The sequence below is a fragment of the Petaurus breviceps genome, unplaced genomic scaffold (assembly GCF_028583685.1).
Source record: "Petaurus breviceps papuanus isolate PSGF00001 unplaced genomic scaffold, PetGlider_PUasm1.0 208, whole genome shotgun sequence".
NCBI classification, from domain to species: domain Eukaryota; kingdom Metazoa; phylum Chordata; class Mammalia; order Diprotodontia; family Petauridae; genus Petaurus; species Petaurus breviceps.
Window position 1 is genome coordinate 31,714,097 of NW_027185852.1, and position 22,520 is coordinate 31,736,616.

A 22,520-nucleotide genomic window follows, 5' to 3' on the forward strand; every position below is an offset into this window, starting at 1 on the left:
ACACACACACACACACACACACACACACACACACACACACACTAAAAGAACACATGACAGATTATAAGAGATACTGTGGGCACAGAACCAACCGGAGCTGCCCACTGCTAAGATGGAGGGAGGATGTGAGCGACAGGGATGAGTCTGGTGCCCTGGACAGAGAGAAGGAACTTGGGGAAAGGAACAATTTTGGGAAGGAGATGGGGAGTTGTTTGGGGCAGGATGAGTCTGAGGTACCAGATAAGGCAGCTAGGTGTCATAGTAGCTGTGTGACCCTGGGCAAGTCACTTAACCTCTTTTCTGTCTCAATTTCCTCAACTAAAATGTAACTATAATGTAATGTAATATAATGCAATACAATACAATATTATACTATACTATAATATAAAATGTAACTATAATACCACCGATCTCCCAGAGATGTTACAAAGATCAAATGAGATGATATTTGTAAAGTTGTTAGCGCAGTGATAGAAGCAAGGTTAGAAAGCACATAGTAGGCACTTAATAAATGCTTGTTCTCTCTTCCATATATAGGGACATTCAAGGAGAGATCTAGGAGTGGCCCTTCAAAGGGACGAGGTCAAGAATAGATCCAGACCTGGGAATTCTCTTCAGAGAGATAAGAATGGAAGCCCTGAGGCAGATAAGGTTGTTAAGTGAGAGATAAAAGCCTTGGGTGGTGTGCTGGTGGTGTGTTGGAGGACAGGTAGAGGAAGAGGAGGTGGAAGAAGAGAAGTCAGGCAGATAGAAAGATGAGAGACAGACAGAGAAAGAGAGACAGAGAGAGAGAGAGAGAGAGAGAGAGAGAGAGAGAGAGAGAGAGAGAATGAATGAGTCCAGGAGGAAGGGATAGCCATCCTATCAGAGGTTACAGATGATGAGGCTTGATGAAGGCCACTGGCCTTGGTGCCATCTGGGTCACTTATGTTTTCCAGTTGTCTGACTCTTTGTGACCCCTTTTGGGGTTTTCTTGGTGAAGATACTAGAGTGCTTTGCCATTTCCTTCTCTGGCTCATTTTACAGATGAAGCAACTTAGGCAAACAGAATCAAATGACTTGCCCAGGGTCACATAGCTACTACGTGTCTGAGGCTGGATTTGACTCCAGAAGAGGAGTCTTCCTGACTCCAGGCTCAGCACTCTATTCACTAAGCCACCCAGTTGCCCATCTGTGGCACTAGTGGTATCTAAAACAGAATTTTCAGTAGAGTGGGGCCAGAACTTAAGACACAAGAAGAATATGAGAATGCAAGGAATCAAGTCTGACCTTATTGGTATCACTGAGGTGTGGTGGTATGAAACCCTTGGTTGAACCAGACAGCTATACCTTATTCAAAAGACACAGGAAAGAGAAAAGAGGACAGAGAATTATATGCTAAAATGGAACAGTCACCTAAGGAAATGCAGAACCAAAAAGGAGAAAGATGGTTAAGAACATCTGGGTGAAGGTCAGTGGAGGGCAAAACATAAATTAATAGCCTAAAGACTATCTAAACAGAGAGGAAATAGATAAGGAATCTGGGAAACCGATCAGAAGCCTAAGGAGGCAGGCTAGAGGTGTGATGAGGAACTTCAATTATCCAGATATCTGCTGGCATTTTCTTTTTTTTGACAAAAGCAGATTCTGTAATCAAACAAATGAAGAACTCTGCAGAGCTAGAGAAAAGGACATCACTGGGACAATGACTGATAGGATTTCAGAATTAAGGAAATCACAGACTCATTGCAATATCTGTGTATATGGAGAAAATATGTTCAATGAAGGATAGAACGCATGCTGGAGGTATAGGGGATAGTCACTGACAAAAGAGAGAAGGCAGAATGGCTTAGCTCTAATTTTGTTTCTCTTTTCTCTGCAAAGCACAAAGACCTTCAGATTGCAAGTGCAGAACAAAAGTGACTAATGGGCTGAGACAGGAGATGGGAAGAGGGCACCTGACTGCCTTGGATGAAATCAAGTCCCCTGGCCCAGATTAAGGACACCCTTGGGTCCTGAAAGAACTGGCAGGGGATTAGGGAGCACTCTCAATGACACCTGGAAGATAACGAACAGGAGAGGTACCACAATACTGGAGAAGGACAAATGTCCTGATTTTCAGGAAAGGAAAATTGAGTCATATAGCTTTGACTCCTGAGAACATTTTAGAATGGCTATTAGAGAAGTTAATGTATATCTAGAAAAGGAAACAGTAATCACAAAGAACCAGCCTAATTTCATTGAGGACGGGTCACGCTCAACTCACCTCGCCTCTCTCTCTCTCTTTTTTTTCTGATTAAGGTCACTAAACCGGTAGATCAAGAATGTTTGACTAAGTATACTATTCTTGTGGAAAAGATAGAAAATGAGGGGGTTGGACTGGATGGTTTCTAAGGCCCCTTCTGGGTGGCTAGGTGGCACCACAGTACACAGAAGGCTGGGTCTGGAGTAAGGAAGACTCCTCTTCCTGAGTTCAAATCTGGCTTGAGACACTTAGTAGGTGTGTGACCCTGGGCAAGTCACTTTACTCTGTTTTCCTCCATTTCCTCATCTGTAAAATGATCTGGAGAAGGAAATGGCAAACCATTCCAATGTCTTTGCTGGTCACAGAGGAGGGTGGCAGTGCCAGGGAAGGACCCTGTTCTGGCAGATGTCAGATCCCAGGTCCCCTGGCACCTCAGGTCCTTGATCTGATCTCCCCTGGGCCTTCCTCTTTATGCCCTTGGGTTCTCTTATCCCACCATATCCCACTCTCAGGGGCTTCCTGACCACATCCCTGCCTCTTACTGGTGCCACCCCGCCATCTTGATCTCATTCTCCCTTTTCATCCCCCAGATATTCCCGGGTCTCCTAACCTTTAATGTTGACCTTGAAGTGCCTACTGTCTTGGCCACCAGATGTAGACACTCGACACTCCCATAGGCCGTGGTCTGTGGCGCTCACAGGTGGCACCTGGAACTCAGAAGTGGTCTTGTCCACTTCCATGATGGCCTTCGATGGCTGTGAATGGTTAATGGGAAACTTGGTTAGTGCATATATAGAGATCATCATGGACACAGGTGTATATCACCCCATATTCATGTAGAGGGAGCAAGGGAGAGTGAAGGGTTAGGAGACCCACATTCCAAACCTACTTCTTTATCTTTTTCTTTTTGGAGGGGGGAGTGCAGGGCAATTGGGGTTAAGTGACTTGCCCAAGGTCATACAGCTAGTAAGTGTTAAGTGTCTGAGGCCAGATTTGAACTCAGGTCCTCCTGACTCCAGGGCCCGTGCTCTATTCACTGCGCCACCTACCTGCCCTGTCCCCTTCCCCCCCCCCCCCCCCCCCTTCTGACACTTTCTAGGTGTATGATTAATCTTGGGCACCTCACTCATCCCCTCCCCTCCCCCCCCCCCCATCTTACTTCTGACACTTTCTAGGTGTATGATTAATCTTGGGCAAGTCACTCATGCCCTCTGAGGTACTTTCATCTGTCAAATGGTGATGCACGCATGCCTGAAGCACCTCCCTCCCCAGAGGGTGGTGAAAGTCTCCTGAAACCCTGCATATAAAGGACAGAATGGAAGAAGCCCCCTGCAGTATGTGTGTGTGTGTGTGTATGTGCGCGCGCGCACGCAAGAGAGAAAGAGAAACAGAGAGAGAGAGAGAAAGGAGAGGGAGGGAGGGAGGGAGGGAGAGAGACAGAGAGACAGAGAGGGGAGGGAGGAAGGGAGAGAGACAGGGAGAGGGGGAGAGAGAGAGACAGAGAGAGACAAAGAGAGAGAAGAGGAAGGAGCTTTGCACCACTGACATTTGCTAGGATGGGGGCTTAGGTTGAGGGCCAAGTGCTCACTGAGGCCAGCTGTGGACTGACCAGAAGGATAATAAAGACATCAGGTATCATCAGTCTAGAGCCAGAAGATACTGGCTTCCACTTTCTCCTTTTACAGAAGAGGTAACTGAGGCCCAGGAAAAAGAAGTGATTTGTTCAAGGTCACATGCGCAGTAGACATCAGAGGTGTATTTGAACCCAGGTCCCTGCCTCCAGAGCCCTATCCAGGCTCTTTCCATGACCCAGGCTATCAATAGGGGTTCAGAAGGTCAGTGGATGGGATCAGGGTGGACCAACCATGAAAACGGTGTGTGAGGTGAAAGGTCACAGAGGAGAGTTGGAGGGGTCAGGACAGGTGCTGACCATAAAGACAGTGCCATCAGGTCTTCGTAGCTCCATGTTGCCCCGTACAGGGGGCGGGTTCCCCGTGGCTGCACAGCTGACCACAGGCATGGCTCCCACATTGAAGTCCAACTCTGAGGCCATGTTCACGATCTCTGGGATTCGGTCTGGGGGCATTGGAATGGAGATGCTCAAGTGTATAAATATCCACTTGAGGACACATGGACAGGGAAATGGGCTAGGAGCTGCAAAGGTCTCCCTGATTCCTTGCCTACAGTTGAGCCAGGTTGGGCCCCACCCCCATTGCCGTGTCTGGGACCAGGCCCATGTGCCTCCCCCAGGGCCCTCCCCTGGGTGGCCTTCCCCACTCTTCCAGACCTGATTTCTCACAGTGCTCCCCATGCCATCCTGAGGGGCAGACACAGCCACTGAAGCGGTCACACGTGCCTCCATTCTGGCATTGACACTGCAAGGCACAGGAGGCCCCAAACCAGCCGGGGGCACAGGCTAAGGGAACAGAAGGGAGACTGGGTAAGGAGGAAGAGGGGGTACCAGCTGGGGGGTAGACAGAGGGGGCACAAGCTGGGAAGGCAGAGGGGGTACAGGAAGGTGTATAGAGGGGACACAGGGACATTAGCTAAAGAAACAGAAAGGATACTGGGTAAGGAGGAAGAGGGGGGCAGACAGAGGGCACAGAAGCTGGGAGAAGAGAGAGGTAGCACAGGCTGGGGGGGCAGAAGGGGCACAGGTGGGGGGGCAGGAAGGGCACAGGCAGGGGGGCAGGAAGGGCACAGGTGGAAGGGCAGGAGGCATATATCCAATCTCTGCTGCAGGATTTCCTGCATTCCCTCCAGCTAAGGAGCCTTTCGCTTTAAGGTGACCTTCCTTCTTCTCTGAAAATATATTGTATCTGCCTTTTTATCTGCATACCACCTCCCTCCATTAGAATGTAAACTCCATGAGGGCTGGCAGTTTTTGTGCTTTTGCCTTTTTTGGTCCTGCCCTTTGTAGCATCTGGCCCACAGTAGCCTGTGAGGGTGGAGTGGGCACAGGGGGAGGGGAAAGAGGAATTCCTCTAGTCTGGGGGATGGGGTGACTTCAGGCAGTTGTGGGGATCAGGCAGCATCAGTGTAATCGGGAGGTACCTACCTTCTTGGCATTGGCCACCACCCCAGCCAGACCCACAGGAGCAGCCATAGGGATCTGGGAGGCAGAAGGTGAGGCCCCGGCAGCCGGATGTACCTGGACACTGCTGCTGACAGCCTTGCCCAAAGCGGCCCTCTCTGCAGGCTGGGATAGGCGAGTGTATGGGTGGGTCTGCCCGCCCCACCCTCAGACCCTGTGTCCCAGGAATCCTCCTAGGATCTCCTGGGGCTCTGAGTCCTAAGGCCTCCCCAGTATCTCCAGGGGACCCAGATCTCCTGCTCCTTTCCCTGGGTCCCTGGGTCACATGACAGCCCCTACCCTCAGCCCACCCTTTCTTCCTCCCTTTACCCCAAGCCCAGGTAGCCCTCAGCCTTGGCCCCTCTCCAGCCTCCACCCTGAACACACTGTACCACCAGCCCTCCAGGATCCTGTCGCCCTACTCCATCTTGGTCTATGGATCCCTTACCCTGCTCGCAGCGGGTGCCAGTGAAGCCAGGGGGGCACACACACTCGCCACTCTGGTCATGGCAAATGCCACCATGCAGGCAGTTGGGACAGTCCCTTGTACAGCCTGGCCCCCATCGCCCTGCACTGCAACCTGGGGGAGAGAAATCACTAGCCTGACCTTCTTCCTCATCCTGGCCTGTGCCCATCAGCTTCATGGATAGCCCAGTCCATGTCTCTAACCCCCCTCCCCCCACCTCCCTCCTTCACCCAGGCCTGTGCCCATCAACTTCATGGATAGCCCAGTTCATGTTTCTCACCCCACCCCCCACCTTTCTCCCTCCCCCAGGCCTGTGCCCATCAGCTTCATGGATAGCTCAGTCCATGTTTCTCACTCTACCACCACCCCATATCCTTCCTCTAGTCTGCCCCATTCATGCCAACTCTGACCTCTGACAATGATCCTGAAGAAGGCACTGGCCAGGGGGTTGCCCTGCAAGTAGGTGGCACTGTAGATGCCCCCATCGGAAGCCCTCAGTTTTGGAAACTCCAATGTGAATTTCCCATCCTGGGCCTCATGCCAGTCCAGGGTGTAGAAGTAGGAGCCTGTGGAGGGGGAGAAAAAGGGGAAAGGTGGTGATGGGGGTGGGGTCAGGAACCACCATCTTTGTTCTCTGTTCTGGCCAGCCCACGCCCAGGCTTTGAGGTAAGGTCCTTTTCTGCCTGAGACCCTGGGCTATCTCAGCACTCAGATCAGGAGGAGGTTTCTCTGGGTTTTGGAGGAGACCTGGGCTAATTAGATGTTCTGTTTATTTTGCTTCTGAAAAGGAGATTCTCTAGTATCCACAAAGGAGGAAACAGGGGGACTGCCTGGACTACCTTTTGATACATTGTAGTCCAGCATAGGAACCATGTGACCTGCCCATCATAGGAGCTGACCAGGCCTGGAGAATCCTGGGTCCCCGAGGAGAGGCTCCCAAGCACAGCGTTGTTTCGACAAGTTAGTCTCCCTTTTAGTCTAGTGAAGTTGGGTTGAAGAAAATGGACATGTTTATTCTGAAGTCTCAGGGGACTAATATTTGAAGGTCAGTCTTCTGGGGGAGGGGTTTGCCTTGCTCTACCTGGTCCTTTCAGTGGGCAGAGCCAGGAGTAATGGGGGGAGGCTAAAGGGAGGTCCACTGAGGCTCAGGCTGACTCAAAAGGGAGCGAATTCCCCCTCCTTGGAGATCTGCAGAGAAGTCTGGATGTCAAGGCTTGTTAAAGGTATGCTGAAGAAGAAGAAAGGAATAGTGTTCTGTTGAGGAATATATGAGTGTGTGGGTGGTGGTGAGGGCAGCTTCCCCAGCTCCCCCATGGAGTAGAACAGATAATGGCAGGAAGACTGAGGCAGAACCCTTGCCTGAATGAGGAAGGATGAGTAGGCGCTATGGACTTTGGGATTGCTAGGATCAGCTCTGGAGAAAGAATCAGATGCAGTGGGAGGTGAGGGGGTAGGTCCCAGCATGTCAGAGCATGGGGGAAAGAATCAAGGGACAATTGAATTGTAGGCCCCAGGATCATCTGGCAGAACCCAGACCTATGGAACTGCAGGGCCTGGTGGGTGGGGACTGGGTCAGGCTCCTCATTCAGGTCAGTGAGGAAAGAGGTGTGCCACAGAGAAAGGGCAGGAGGGAGCCCCAGGGCAGTTTTACCCATCTAAACAAATGTGAGCTAGGAATGGGCACCCTGGAGGCAGATGGGACAGACTTGTCCCTGCCCCCCAGGGTTCCTAGCTTCCCTCCCCAGGATTTCTCCCTCCTAAATGGGCTCAGAGGCAGCCCTGCCTTTTGCCACCAGGGCCATGACTGGCTTGTCCAAACTGGCCCACAGCCTATCTTGGGCTCAACACTGGAAGCGCTTACCAAGGCTTGGTCAATGGAATGGAACAGAGCCTTCCCTACTCTCAGGGGATCCTTGAGGACAAAATGGCAGGCAGATACTGAGGGGATTCTTCCTAGGCTACACAGTAACCATGCGTCCCCTTAGAGGCTGAATACAAGGAGGATAGATACATCTAGCCCTGCTTCCCTCCGTGGTGGCTGGGAGGCTCAAGCAGATGCTGACAGGCCCTCCCGTCTGACAGAGCAGCCTGCTGCCCTTTCCCCTGCTCTGACCCATCCCCCAGCTGTTTGGGACACTCTGCTCGCTCTTCAGGGAGCTCCGTCAGCCTCTTTCAGCCCTGGCTTTGTCGGGTCACTGGGAAGCCAACATAGTCCAGATGATGCCCAGTCCCAGATTTTTTTCCACTCCTGGAAAAACTAAGCTGTCCTTTGGCTCAGCTTACCCATTTCCTTTCCCATTCCTGAGCCTGTGTGGTTCCTGTTACCTACTCTGACACTTTTTTTTAGTAACACACTGGGTTTTCTCTTCTGCTTTCCTGCCCCCCCTCCCTCTAATCTTCCCCCTCTGACCAATGAGGACCCCAAATACTCCCGACCACACAGGGTTGTCATGAGGAACATGCTTTATAAAGCATGAATGGGAGATGGTCCCACAGTGGGTGGTGGAACCTGAGATGTGGACACAGAGGTCATAAGACATGATGTCAGCCCATGAAGTGCCCATAGTCTCCGACGGGAGATGAGGCCCCAACACATCACCCTAGGATAAGGGAGGAGTAGCTAGTTAGGAGGGAGGTCTGTATCTAGGGTGCCCAGGAGACATTTACATAGGGCTAATAAGTGGGGTAGCTAGGTGGCACCACCGTGCACAGAGTACCAGGCCTGGAGTCAGGAAGACTCCTCTTTCTGAGTTCAAATCTGACTTCTGACACTTACTAGCTGTGTGACCCTGGGCAAGTCACTGAACGCTGTTTGCCTCGGTTTCCTCATCTGTAAAATGGGGATAATAATAGCACTTCTCTTTCAAGGATGTTGTGAGGATACAATGAGATAGTACATGTAAAATTCTATATAAATGTTAGTTATTATTAGCAGAGAGGAGGGAAAGGACAAGGATGTAGGAGAGAGTGATGATATCCATCCCTACTCCTGGGTTTCTGAGTTGCTTGATCAAGTCACAAGACAGCTGACTTCCCTCTGTACAGGTCTATAATTCACGACTTTAGGCAAACCTTCACTGCTGCTTGGCAATCCAGTTAACTAAGCTTCCCCTCCTTCCTCAAGCCCCCATCTGTGTTCTCCCCTTAACACTTTTCTTCTCCCTCTATATTATCTCACTTGGGGATCTCATCAGCTCCCACAGATTCAATTATTATCTGTATGCAGATGACTCCTAGATTTATTTGTCCAGCCTTTACCTGTCTTCCGACCTCCAGTCCTACATCTCCAGCTGCATCTCAAACTGGATATTCTACAGACATCTGAAACTGTTACTCCTGTGTTTGTAACATTTCTGGCCAGTGCCCCCTTCTCTCCTCCACCAAAGCCACAACTCGGATACTGTTTCTCATCACCTCACTTCTGGACTACTGCACTAAGCCACTGCTTGGGCTCCCTGCCTGCAGTTTCTCCCCATCCTAATCTGTCCTCTACTGACCCTCCTACCACACAGATCTCCATGTCACCTCGGTTATCTTTGGCCTCCTCTGAGCCCTGATCCCCTCCCTTCCTCATGCTCTCGTTCCTTTGCTTTTTTGTATCTCCAGCTCTTGTCTCTTTAAAGCCTCCTTCTCATTTGCCTAGAAATGTGCTTGGATCTCCCAGGTCCTTGGGCCCTTTCTTCCATGCCTTCAAGGGAAGTAGTGTGCCCTATGAGCTGCTATGGATCGATCCAGAACTAGACAGAGCAGACTGGCCTTCTGTTCTTTTCCAGCAGGGTGGAGCAGGGCAGGGGATACCTCTGGGCATGGCACATGTGGATTTCAGCAAGCCCTTTGGCAGAGTCTCCCATGGCCTCCTTATGGACAAGCTGGAGGGAGGAGCCTGGAAGATCGCATCATTAGGTAGATGAATGAGTAGTGATTATTACAATAGATATTATTATGGGCTCTGTGTCAGGATGGTGCAGGAAGTCTCCAGTGGAGCACCCTGGAGATGTGTGCATGGTCCTGTGCTAGTTAACATTTTATCAGTGACTTGAATGACTTGTGGATGGCTCCCTTGTCCAGTATGCAGAGGACACGAAGCTGGAAAGGACCAATCTGACACATGGCAAGAGAGCCCAGGCCTACCAAAAGGTTTGCTATCTCTGCCTGTGTCTCCACGTATCCCTGGAGGAGCAGAGGGTCTGTGAAGGGAGGGCGCCATTCAGGGCTGAGCATTTGGAGGATGGGTCCTGAGGAACTGGGTTCTGGGCTGAGAGTGAGTTCAAGGGCAGGGCTGAAATAGCTAAACATGGGTTTCAGCTCAGACAGTGAAGTGAGAACAGAATGAGGGGTGTGTGTGTGTGTGTGTTTATAGGGTGTGTTGTTGTTTGATTGTTTCAGGCATGTTCAGCTCTTTGTGACCCCATTTGAGTTTTCTTGGCAGAGATACTGGAGTGGTTTGCCGTTTCCTTCTCCAGCTCATTTTACAGGTGAAGAGACTGAGGCAAAGAGGGTGAAGTGCCCAGGGTCACACAGCTAGTGTCTGAAGCCAGACTGAATTTAGGAAGAGGAGTATTAGGCTCTCTAGTCTATCTTCTACATCACTCAGTTGCCCTAAGGGCATGTGTGTATAGGGTATATGCATATGTTTGTGGCATGTTTGTATGCATATGTTCATGTATATGTGTATACATGTATAGGGTATTGCAAGTGTGACTACGTGTGGCATATGCACGGTTGGTTTACATACATGTGATGTGTGCACATGTGTGTGATGTGTGTTTGTGTTATACGTACACGTGTATCTAGTGTACATGTACACGTGTGTGGCAGTATGTGTACGCATGCATGATATGTGTGTGTTTGGTGTACACACACGTGGTGTGGGTGTGTATACAGGTGGTGTGGATGGGTGTACATGTGTGTGTGGACAGGGCTCAGGAGAGGGTTGTGTTGGGAACCCAAGGGAAGCAACACTGATGATGAGGAGGGTGATGATGGCCAGACCTGGGATATGGCTAGTCGAGGGGATTGCCAGGGAGAAGATGCAGGAGAGCGCCCCTGGGGCACTGAGGGGAAGGCAGAACAGCTAAGAGTCATGAGCCAGAAAGCGGCAGAGGTAATGTTTGAACCCAGGCTTCCCTAACCACTGCACTCCACTGCCTCTAGAACAACAGCTGGTGCCTGGGTCATGCCTCTGGTCACACAATCCTCTTGCCAGATCCATGAGGCAGACGGTTGTGCTCTCATTATCTCTGCTTTGCAGGTGAGGCCAGGAGGCTCCGAAAGGTGAAGGGACTTTCCCAAAGTTGCACAGATGCTAAGAGGCAGAGCTGGCCCTTGAACCCAGGGCTAAAGCCACACAACTGGTTAAGTTTAGGAAGTGCTGGTGGCAGAGGAAGAGAGTCTTACAGAACTGATACGATGGTGCCAGGTGATGGGGAGGTCTAAGGCGCAGCATGTCAGCTCATGGTCAGAGTGAGGGGGAGGGCCGGGGAAACCAGGGCACAAGATGGACGGGCTGGATCACTGCTAGGGAGCCGGCATCCATGAGGATGAGTGGGATCAGGATGCTAATGGACTGAGGCTGCCGCCCACTTGGAGGAAGAGGGGTCATTTTGGAGGTCAGCGAGAGGTGAGGAGAAGGTTCAGAGAAGGAAAGATGGTGGCAGAGTGAAGTCTTAAAGTGGTGATGGGGGCAAGAAGGCTTCCTGCCCTTCCTCTTGGCCTCTGGGGTGTGTGTGTGTGTGTGTGTGTGTGACTGTGTGTGTGGTGTGTGTGTGTGGTATGTGTAATGAGTGTGTGTGTGTGTGTGGTGTATGTGTAGTATGTGGTGTATGTGTGGTGAGTGTGTGTGTGGTGTATGTGTGGTGAGTGTGTGCGTGTCGTGTATGTGTAATGTGTGGTATGTGTGGTGAGTGTGTGTGGTGTGTGTGAGTGTGTGCCCACATGAGTGTGCACAGTCCATCAGGAGAAGGACAATTAGGACAGTGGCAATTGAGATGAGATGCCAGGAGAGATGGAGGATGAGGTGGGAGGTGAGGTGACTCCCAAGAAAACAGTGAGGCAGGTGGAGCCTGGGGCCCACCAGAATGGGACTGTTGGCAGTGCGCTACTGGGGGGCCAGGAGTAAGGAGGAGAAGGAAGGAGGGTACAGTCAATAAAGGAGGAGAGAAGAACTAGCAGGGAGTCTTGGGGAGGAGAAATGCCAGACCAGAGTGTCCTTTCCCGGCCTCCGTGTTGCCCCAGCTCCACTGAGGCCAGGTTAATATTCCTAAAACTCCTTGTCCCCCCTGACAAATCCTGCAGCTCTCCATCTCAGCACCTGGCTAAGCTCTCATCACACTCTTCTCCAGAAGATGGTTATCGGGTCCAGAGCCCTTCTTCCTATTAAATGAGCTCTCTGAAGACAGGGGCATCTTAGTCACTGATGTATCCCCTCACCCCTTCCCTATTCCCCTCAGTGCCCAGTGCAGGACCCTGCAAATGACAGGGGTCAGGAAAGCCCGCTGGGGCAGATGGAATACCAACTGTCTGTTCTCCAGATGTACCCGAGCAAGGGCCTAGGCATGGGGAATGCTGCCCTCATGGAGCCTTCTCTCTGGCTTGGCTGGAGCCGAGGGAACACAGCTGGACAGGGCGAGTGGTGCCAAATTGTGGAGAGCCTTGAATGCCAGGCCAAGGAATCCAAAATCACTCTAGCCAATAATGAGCTACTGAACATGGAGTGTCTGACCAGCTCCCTGTGTAAGGAGGGTCATTCAGGCTGGCACAGAGTGAGAATGAGGGAAAGCAGGGAACTGTTAGTGCTGGTGATGGAGTGGGTCTGCCCTGGGCCTCTGCCCTTCCAGCTCAAGGGCCCCTCTTGTAGGATCCCCTCTTGTAGGATCCCAGAATGTGGTGGGGCCTGCAGACATTGCCTAGTCCAGCCTTCTCATTTTACAAACTGGGAAATAGAGGCCTGGGGAGGGGGGCATGTTCTGGGCAACACAGAAGGTGTGGCACGTGGCCGTGGGTGTCGGTGTTTGTGTCTACCAGTGCATGGGGGCGGGGAGGGCTGGCACTCACCATTACTCTTCCAAATCACATCTTCTTGTTTTTCTGTGCAGATTCGAGCAGACAGCACAGCTGTGTCTCCAACATTCACGGTGTGAGTCACCTTGTCTGGGAGCAGGTGGGCTGGGAGCCCAGGGTGAGGTCAGGGGCAGGTAGGGCCAGTGTCAGCCCTGACCCCCCATTTTGTCCCACTCTGCACTCCCAGCCCCAGCTTACCCCCAGGACTGTTGTGGACGTAGATCACACGTGTGCGCCTGGCTCCGCCGATGCAGGAAAACACTCCGATGAGGTCAGAGGGCTGGGAGAAACCCCGAAGGGTGATGTGACGAGATCCATTTCTTGTAGAATGTAGGGGCTGGCGAGGTGGGAAGGTCCGAACAATGCGGTCATCCTTCTCCAGAAGCAGCGGAGGGTCCCACACCTCTAGGCCCCGCCCTGCCCCAGGCTCTCCAGACACACAGGTCAGAAAAAAGCGTTGTGGGTCTGTGAGGCGAAGGTCTGCCAGCAGCGTGAGGTCCATAACTGCCCCTATGGTTCAAGATAGAAGACTGAGCCCCTGACCCAGGGCCCCAACTGACCACTGGATGACTCTGATGGACCCAGGACTCCATGACCCCCACTAACCCCCATGTCATCCTCAGCTTCTAGTGAGGGTGGAGTACAACCCAGCCCGGTCTGAGCCTGAGGGGACAGAAAATAGCCTTGCGGCTTGTCTCTGGGGTCAAGACTTACCTACTCGGGAGCTAAGAAGGAAGAGGAGGAGAAGGGGGCCTCCTTGGCCCATGGCCCAAGGATAGAGTCAGGCCTGGTCCTCCCTGTGGGCTGCTCAGCTGTGGCCCCACAGTTTGTTTCTGGAAAGTGTCTGGGCCTCTGTCTGGTTCCCTTGTGGTCAGAGTGAGTTTCTGCGTTGGTCTAGGTCCCTGCCCATCAGTGTGGCCTGGTCAGAATGTATGTGTGAGCATAGATGGTGTGTGTGTATTAGTGAGTGTCCCCACCTGGCAATGGGTGTGTTGCCATCAGTGTTTGTGGGTCAGTGTGTATGAGGCTTGATGCTGGCGTCTAGGTTGGTGTGTGTGTCCTCCTCACAGGGCCCCAGGAGGAAATGAGGCAGCTGGGGCTGGGATGGAGGTAGTGGTGTGTGTGAAGGGGAGGGGAAAGGGAAGTTGGGAAGGAAGGGTCAGGAAGCTCAGGATCTGGGGTTCCCTTCCTTTCTCAGGGGCCTTGGGTGTCCTCATGGCACGAGGGAAGGGGCTTCATTTCCCAGGCTGGTCAGGACAACTAGGGGGGAACCCCCCCTAAGGCTGGGGGCACCATAGTGCCCCCTCCCTCTCCTCCTCTGGCTGGCCACCCTGCCCCCTCCCAGCCCCTAGGCAGGAAAAGGAGGAAACAGGTTGGGCTTCCGACCATTCAGGGGGAGGGAAAGGGGCAGGGGCTAGGGCAGGGAGAAGGAAAGGAGGAGGGCCATTGTTCTGGGTCTGGACTGGGCGGGCAGACGTAGGAGAGTCCACCTCCCCTCCCACCTTCTCCCAAGGAGGACGCACTCATCCCCATCATGTGCCCACTCCGGCAGCCCTGCTCAGGGGTCCCTCCCACGTCCACACCCTGGTTCAGGCTGCTAGATACCCCTCCCCTTGCACACTCATGGACACCGACAAGCCTCGAACACGGGAGGTGGTCACTAAACACTGGTCCAAGGAACAGAACGCATCCGACTTCCTTCTAGCCAGGTCTGCAGGAATTCCCAACAAACATGGCCCCGCCCACTGCCTCAGGCCCCACCCACGCCCTCCCAGGCAGCGTGGGCCCCTCCCACCTTGGCCCGTTGCAGCTTTGGGGAGGACGGACGGGAAGGTTCGCCCCGCCCACGTATCTCCCTCCCCGCTTTGCTCCCGCCCCCGTGAGCCAGGTACAGAACCGTCCCCAGGCCAGGTAGGCCACGCCCCTTTGGGGCAGGTACGCCCCTGCCCCTGCCCGTTGGCCCCGGAAGTCTAGATCAGGAGCCGCAGGTACGGCTGTCCGGCGGAGGGCAGGAGAGCTGGGTCCTCTGACTTTAGGTAGTGTGAAGAGCCTGATTGTGCACCTGGGAGTGAGCGGGTCCTTGGGTGGTGGTGTGTGTGTTTGTGTGTGCATGCTAGTTTATCGCCCTGGGGGGGAGGGGCCGTGCGTGTCCCTAGGGTGATCACTGGATTGGGTGTCAGTGGGTATATGACCCTGGTGGTGACTCGAGGGGCGTCGGTGTGTGTCCTTGTGGGTTGTGGTGGTTGGTGCATGCGTGTATGTTCTGGTCGGCGGCGGGGGCGTGGGGGTGGTCGAAGGGGCACCCTGTGCAGGTTCTGTCGCTGGCGGGTGGGGCTCCCTCAGCACTGACATTTGTAGGCTCCTCTAGTTAGAAATGACACTCCCTAAAGGGCTTCCTCCTGAGCTCTTTTCCAGGCACCTACTGATTCCTGGGTCTTCCCCTTCATCCTACAGAACGACACCTTTGTGTTGTGTCTTCAGCATGTCTCTGTGTGTGTGTGCAGGGCATGTTGTGGGCCAGGGCAGGGCCCAGAGGTTGTCTTGGAGATTCCTCCAAGAGGCTTTGGGGATTCGTGTGTGTGTGTGTGTGTGTGTGTGTTAAGCCCCCACCAAAGGCTCCAAGACGCAGAACTTAGGAGGAGGAGGATGACAACCGTGTTCCTGACAGGATGGCTAGGATTTTCATTCCTCTCTTCATCTCCCCAATTCTTCCCCTGGCATCCCTGCTCTGATGCTAAAAAATCCTTTATCAGGCTTCTACCACAGACTAGGTGTGGGGGTTACAATGACAAGAACAAGCAGTCCCTGCCTGAGGAGCTTATATTCCACTTGGGGTACAAATAGGGAAATAGCAGATGGCCAGAGGAGGGAGGGAGTGCTAAGAGAGGGGTGGGGATCAAGAAGGACTTCCTGTAGAAGGTGGCACCTGAGATAATCACTGATGGAAGGTTTCCTAAGAGGCAGAGCTGAGGAGGGAGGGCATACCAGGCATGAGGGACAGCTGCTATAAAGGTTCAGAGGTGGGAAGTGGAAAACTTGAGTTTAAGAAAACAAATAGACCATCATAGTTGTAAGGTAAAGTGATGTGGGGTAACCATGTAAAAGCAGGCTAGAGCTAGCCTGTAAAGGGCTTTAAATGCCATTTTCCCCCCTCAGAGGCAATAGGGAGCCACTGAAATTTCTTGAATAGCAGAGTTATATCTGTGCCTTAGGAAGAGGATTTTGTCAACACTGTGGAGATGAATTGGAGAGGGAGAATTGTGGAAGCAAGGAGAGTGAAGTGATAATGATAGCTACCATTTAATATGGTGCTTTGATCTTTGTCAAGTGCTTTGCCTCCATTAACCCCTTTGATCTTGAAACAGCCCTGTGGGGTTGTTGTTGTAGTCAGTCAGCAAGCATTTATGAAGGACCCACTATGAGCCAGGCACTGTGCGACTAAGCAGGATACAAAAGAAGGTTAAACCCAGTCCTTGCTCTCAAGAAGCTCAGTCTAATGAAGGAAAAAACATGTCAACAATTATGTACAGACAAGCTGTATGCAGGATAAATCGGAGGTAACGGGCAGAGGGAAGACACCAGCATTGAGGGGAATAGTTCAGGCTATCATAGAGGATGGGATTTTATCTGATACTTGGAGAAAGTCTGGGACCCCAGGAAAGCTAGAAGGAGGCACCACTGAGGAGGGAGAGATTTTCAGGTATAGGGGACAACAATGAAAATGCCTGTTGGAGGGAGGAAGAAGAGCAAGCCAGCCAGTGTCACGGGAGCAAAGAGGAGGGGGTGGATATGAGGAATGAGAAGGGAAGAAGGGATTGGGTGACAGAAGGCTCGAAAAACTAACTAGGATTTGGTACTTGATTCTGGAGGTAGCAGGGAGCCACTGGGATAGACTGAATGGAGTGGTGGGGTGGGGTGGGGGTAAGATGGTCAGGCTTTCACTTTAGGAGATCAATGGGACAGCTCAGTGGAGGGTGGAGTGGAGTAGAGAGAGACTTGGAGGAGGGAGAGCCACCAGGAGGCTATTCTAGTAGTCCACGTGGGAGGTGATAAGGACCTGCACCTGAGTGGGGACTGTGTCAGAGGAGAGAAGGCAAGATGTTACAGAGGTAAAATTGACAGGCCTTTCCAGCTGATTAGATATAGGGGGTGAGAAAAGGGTCAAGCATGGTGCCTAGGTTTTGATCCTGGGTGACTGGGAAGATGGTGGTGTCCTTGGTGGTAATAGGGAAGTTAGAAGGGGTGGGGATGGCTAAGGGGGAAGATAATGAGTTCATTTTTTAACATACTGAGCTTAAGATGTCTATGAGATAATAGAGTTTGAAATGTCCAATAGGCAGTTGGAGATGGGAGACTGGAGGTCAGGGAAGAGGGAGGACAAATAAATCTGTGATTCATCTACACAGAGATGGTGAAGTTTATTGGGAGGAGACAGAATCAGTTCCAGGGCAGAACCTTGGGGAGCACGAACAGTTAATGTGCTTGATTGACCGGGATGAAGATTCAGCAAAAGACAGAAGGAAAAGTCAGCCAGGTAGGAGGAGAACCAGGAAAGAGCAGTCTCCTAAAAGAGAGAAGAGGGTAACAAGGAGAAGATGGCAACCATTGGTACCAAAGGCTACAAGCAAGGTCAAGAAGGATGAGGTTCAAGAAAGGGCCCTTACATTTGGCTATTAAGAGATCACTGGTAACTTTGGAGGGAGCAGTTATGTTGAATGATGGGGTCAAGAACTAAAGTGTAGAGCTTTAAGAAGAGAAGGGAGGAGCCACAAGAGGGAGAAGGGTTACAGGATGATAACTAGCACGGGTAGATGGATCCAAAGAGGGTGTTTGGAGGATGGAGGAGTCATGGGTGCTTTTGTCCACAATATAGAAACAGCCAGTAGGCAGGAAGAGATGGAAGATAAGTGAAAGATGATGGAAGATAGAGAGGGCAATCTGCTAGAGAAGATGGGATGGCTTGTGTATATAGAAGATTTCACCATGGCAAGGAGAAGGGCTACCTCTTCACATGAGATGGATGAAGCAGGGAATAGTGGTAGAAGGCGTCTGGAAAGGAAGGAGAAGAAGGAAACAAGCATGCATTATGCACCTACTGTGTGCCCAGGAATACACAGCTAAGTGTCTGAGGCCGGATCTGAACTAAGGTTTTCCCAACTCTAGGCCCAGCACTCTATCCACTGAGCCACCAGCCTGCCTCAGTGGTGACCTGAGATGCAGATGAAGGGAGGAGAGAGTCTTAGAGTAGATGTTGTCAGGGGTGGGGTTGAGTGGGGTGGGAATAAGGGATTAGGTAGAGGAGGACACAGAATGGTATTTGAATGATGACAGCTAGGGTTTGGGAATTACTATGATGGGGAGGGTATGATCACAACGGGGAGTTGGGTAATCATAAGGATTTGAATGAACCTGGGTGATTACCATGTGAGTAGAGAGGGGGAGACAGGTGAAGAGGTAGAAGCAGCTAGATTTGTTGCCTGGTTAGGTGTGTTTGTGTGTGTGTGTGTGTGTGTGTGTGTGTGTGTGTGTGTGTGTGTGTGTTGGGTACTGAGAGAGATTGAGCAGCTGAGGATGAGGTGAGAAGCCTGGGGGATGAGGACAGACAGAGAGTTTGGGGAGAGGCTCCTCCTCTTCCAGACAGGGCCTTATACAGACCTTTTTCTTCCCTCCCTTCCTAGGTTCTTCAGACCTGGAGAGTCACTTTCCTCTCTGATTCCTGAGACTCCTTCACAGCTGTGAGTCAAAGGCACCCTGAGCTCTGTGGTCTCCTAAGATCCAAGACTGGTCCTTGAGGTTGGTAGTAAAGGAAGGAGGAGGCAGCCTCAGGACCATGACGGAAGCAAACACAAGTGAGTGCGGTGATGGGGTGGCAGGGAGCTGTGGGCACCACTTGCCAGGCTTGATTTCTCCTTCCTGGGGTTACCCCCCCCCTATCCTGCAGTGGGCATGAGATCTGAGAGGGACAGGGGAGCGAGCAGATCTCCTCTCCAGGGCCTTCATCTTGTCCTGTTCTTCTCCCTCAGCCTTTTCTCAGAGGCCTTTCTTTCTATGCCCTCAGTGACTTTTCCTTTTGGCAGTTGCCCCAGCCCCCAGAGCCCCGGACTGGTTGTGCCTCTAGCAGAAGCTTCTCAGCTTGTGTTTTTGTCTCTGCAGTAAGTCCAGAGACCTCAATGACCTCGGCCGAACCAGAGGCAGGGGCTGGGACTGCAACCATGGCCTGGCCTGCTCTAGTTGGTGTAATCCTCGCGGCCGTGCTGCTCTCTCTTCTCATTGCGCTGGCTGCCAAATGCCATGTCTGCCGCCAGCACCGGGCCAGCTATGGGCACCGCCCACTCTCTGGATCAGGAAAGATCGTTCCTTTTGGTCTTCCCCATGATGATGATAAGGATGATGACGGCTTCATTGAGGACAACTACATCCAGCCAGAGGCTGAGGGACCCAGGCCAGGAGTCAGTGAGGCCCAGTTTTCCCTCTGAACCCAGCCTCTTTTTCACTGCCACTTCTTTTCCCTTTACTGTTCTCAGGAATGCCCAATAAACCCAGACCTAAAGACTGCAAAGACCGCTCTGCCCTGTCTCTGGTTGAAGGGGGTGGAAGGGCACAGAGGGTCTGAGGGAAGCATGGGCAGAGTGGACACCCTAGACTCTGGCGCAGTATGGTATGGGTAGGAGTGTTGGAGGCATGGTGGATGCAGGGAAGTGTGAATGGTGTGGGGGTAGTGCCCCCTTTGGGTCAGTCGTCCTTTCTCCCTATCCTAGCCCTGGCAAGAAGGGTAACACTTCTCTTCAGAGACACAGAGAATGGTGGACCTCCTACTTCACTGCTCTTTGGGTCCAGCATCTACAAGGATGGGGAGGGATCTCTGACACCAAAGAGTGAAGTCTAGGACCCATTGGAATGACGAGTTTCATAATGTAGGGATCATAGGATGGTCAGTTTAGAGCTGAAAGGGACCTTGGAGTCAAGTCCAATCTTTTCATTTCAAAGAGGAGGAAACTGAAGTAGTCATATGGCCAGTAAGTATTGGAGGCAGGATTGGAATCCAGGCCTTCTTGGCTTCAAGTCCAATGCTGCCTCTTTAGGTGAAATCCTTGTGAGGACCTTGCTGAACTCCAGCTCTGCTATGACTGGCCAAGAGTCCAACTCTGATCTCTCCATCTAGATACCTTATGTTATGGCCACTGTTCTGGATTGTTGTAGTGGGAATCCTCTTTTGGCATGGCTTGGCTGGCCACTGAGGTGTCTTCTAGCTCTGAGATTCAGGAATCTGTGGTAAAGGGTAGTGAGGTTCATCTGTCCCTCCCTACTCTGGATGAAACCCTGGTTGGGTTTTATTGGTCATGATCCCTTTCTAAGTACTCATGAATCATCTCTTTTATGATATGTCCTAGAATTTCCCCAGGACTCAAAGAGCAGCTCCCTAGTCTGGAGCTGGGAGACTCTAACCTCTTTCTTCCTGTTTAAAAGAGTGGGGACCAGTCCTCCAAACCTTCCCCATTCTTGGAGGCCTTTCAAAGATGTCTGACAGCGGCTTTTAATCCATAGAATAGAATTCAGGGACAAGCACTGAGTTACTTTGTTTGGTACATTTCAGGCCCCAAATCAAACTAATTGGCAGAGAAAACAGAAGTAAAAGTAGGGCTGGGAAGTTCTAAATTTTCCCTTTCATCTGTTGGCATCATCCCCCCTGAGGAGTGAAAGAAAAAAAGAAGAAGCAATAAACTGTCTAATGGTTGCCTGAGGGCAAAGGCAGCTGGCATCTCACTGCCCACATATGAGGAGGAGTGTTTCTGGACATCATGTCCCTGGACTCTGAGTGCTAGGACCTGGCCATAGAGGGGCTAACTATGGGCACAGGAGGTCTTAGACCCCAGGTTTAAAGTGCCAGGAAGATCCTGCCCCCTGGATGGAGGAGGTGGAATGGGTTCCAGGGCTGGCTCAGGCTTCTGTGGAAAGAGCCCCACTTTGTGCTGGGTCTGAAAGATGAGGAGAAACTTGCAAGACTTTGAGAAAGCAGGGAGTGGTGCTGCCCATTCCTTCATGGCTAGCCTCAGTCTGACACGCCTCTTAGAGGAGTGAGCTATGCTGCAGGATTTATCCTCCACCCCTCCTCACTTTCTCCTCCAAAGCATGGCAAACTCTGCCACATCATGGAGGTGGCCTGTGTTGTTGAAGGCTACTCTTGTAGAAGGTGAGCTCCCAGAAGTCCTGCTAACCCAGGAAGGCTTCTAGGCATCCATCGCCCTAGAAACACCTGAGCCAGGACTGGGGAGCATGGGGATCTGCTCTGGGCTGAGGGACGTCATGGGCTCTTGAGGTGCCAATACTGGCTCCCATCCTCTGTACCTGGGCTTTCATAAGCCAGCTTAGTTTAGGAGCTCATGGGGCTTTGCAGAGAGCTCCTCTGCTTTCCTTATCAGAATCATTTGTGCCTGGCCTCTCAGAATGTCCTTCTTGATAACTTCCCCTCAGGAAACTATCCCTGTAGAACCTGAGATCATGGCACTAAATTTACCCTTCCTAAGCCTAGGATGTGTACCAGATGGCTAGACTTTCTCCTTACCCATCTATCACAGTCTCAAGGACAGAGGGCTCCCCTCCTGCCAGGCTCCTCACATCCTCATCCCTTCTCCTTCAGTATCCACCACAAGGAATCAGCACCAGGACCATGTCTTTTGCCCCCAGGGGTCCTGCAGCATCTCCAATGCCCCCTCCCTCCCCAGCAGGGGCAGCCCGTACTCAGTGCATGCTTGGGGTTTTGGTGAAGTTATGGGAGTTCCTTTTGTGTGGGGGTTGGGTTAGATGATGGCTGAGGTCCCTTTACCTCTCACATCCTCTGATGCTGTGATTGATTGAAAATATCTTCCATGGGGAAGGAAAAGAAAGGGATGAGAATAAATATTTGTACAGAGCCTACTATATGCTAGGCACTATGGTAAGTGCTTTTAACATTTTTTTGATTTATTTATTTTTTTGCTTTTTGGAGGGGGGAAGGCAGGGCAATTGGGGTTAAGTGACTCACCCAAGGTCACATGGCTAGTGAGTGTTAAGTGTCTGAGGCTAGATTTGAAGGTCCTCCTGACTCTAGGCCCGGTGCTCTATTCACTGCACCACCTAGCTGTCCCTGCTAAGTGATTTTTAAAAAATTTTATTTCATTCTCACAGAAAAGGTAGGTGCTATTATTACAGCCATTTTAGAGTTGGGGAAAGTGAGGCAGAGGTTATTGACTCGGTCAAAGTCACACAGCTAATGTGTCCCAAGTTGGATTTGAACTCGAGTCTTCCTGACTCCAGGCCCAGGGATCTAGTCACTGTGCTTCCAGGTGATCGCACCCCTTCCCTATTTCCTTTGGATAAACTGTACTCTTCCAGAGCTCTGTTCTGGTCCTGAAGACAATTCCTCCAAGATCCAATCCATCCTCTGAGATGCCTGTGCAGCCATGTTGACCGCCTTTGGGTTAAGATTTCTCATTATCCTTGTTTGGCAAACGTGCTGAGTCCAAGACAATCATGAAACTGTTTCTGTTTGGTCCCCAAGAACAGGACTGGGAAAATGAGGGCAACCCTGCAGAGGCAGATGTCAGCTCCACACTGGGAGCATATTCTAATGAGAGGCTAGCTGTCCCAGCCTGGGATGCGGTGCTCTGCCCGTTCCTGGAGGTCTCTTTGTAGAGGCTGGATGGCCCCGGTGGAGAGAG

The 22,520-nt window shown here is 51.7% G+C and overlaps 2 protein-coding genes across 4 annotated transcripts in view; one reads left to right on the top strand and one right to left on the bottom strand.

Annotated features, from left to right (window-relative positions):
- Positions 1–14,158, bottom strand: part of LOC138165229 (tyrosine-protein kinase receptor Tie-1-like) — a 32,862-nt gene extending 18,704 nt beyond the window's left edge. The window contains exons 1-9 of the mRNA XM_069093346.1: positions 13,537–14,158; positions 13,021–13,332; positions 12,817–12,927; positions 6,174–6,329; positions 5,746–5,877; positions 5,283–5,423; positions 4,512–4,640; positions 4,155–4,300; positions 2,835–2,979 (exon numbers count right to left, since the gene is read on the bottom strand). Of these exons, the coding sequence (XP_068949447.1) occupies positions 2,835–2,979; positions 4,155–4,300; positions 4,512–4,640; positions 5,283–5,423; positions 5,746–5,877; positions 6,174–6,329; positions 12,817–12,927; positions 13,021–13,332; positions 13,537–13,588 (1,324 nt within the window). The 5' untranslated portion in view covers positions 13,589–14,158. The remainder of the gene's footprint in view (positions 1–2,834; positions 2,980–4,154; positions 4,301–4,511; positions 4,641–5,282; positions 5,424–5,745; positions 5,878–6,173; positions 6,330–12,816; positions 12,928–13,020; positions 13,333–13,536) is intronic.
- Positions 14,159–14,681: 523 nt separating this feature from the next.
- On the top strand, positions 14,682–19,381 carry LOC138165225 (type III endosome membrane protein TEMP-like). Of its 3 annotated transcripts, XM_069093340.1 has the most exons (4): positions 14,754–14,858; positions 17,229–17,356; positions 18,501–18,671; positions 18,976–19,381. In XM_069093340.1, the coding sequence occupies exons 3-4, from the start codon at positions 18,653–18,655 to the stop codon at positions 19,296–19,298; spliced, it is 342 nt and encodes a 113-aa protein (XP_068949441.1). In that variant the 5' UTR covers positions 14,754–14,858; positions 17,229–17,356; positions 18,501–18,652; the 3' UTR covers positions 19,299–19,381. The 3 variants fall into 3 exon arrangements, with proteins under 3 accessions (XP_068949442.1, XP_068949440.1, XP_068949441.1); XM_069093341.1 differs by lacking the exon at positions 17,229–17,356 and having other exon boundaries at positions 14,682–14,810; XM_069093339.1 differs by lacking the exon at positions 17,229–17,356 and having other exon boundaries at positions 14,732–14,858.
- Positions 19,382–22,520: the final 3,139 nt, after the last annotated feature.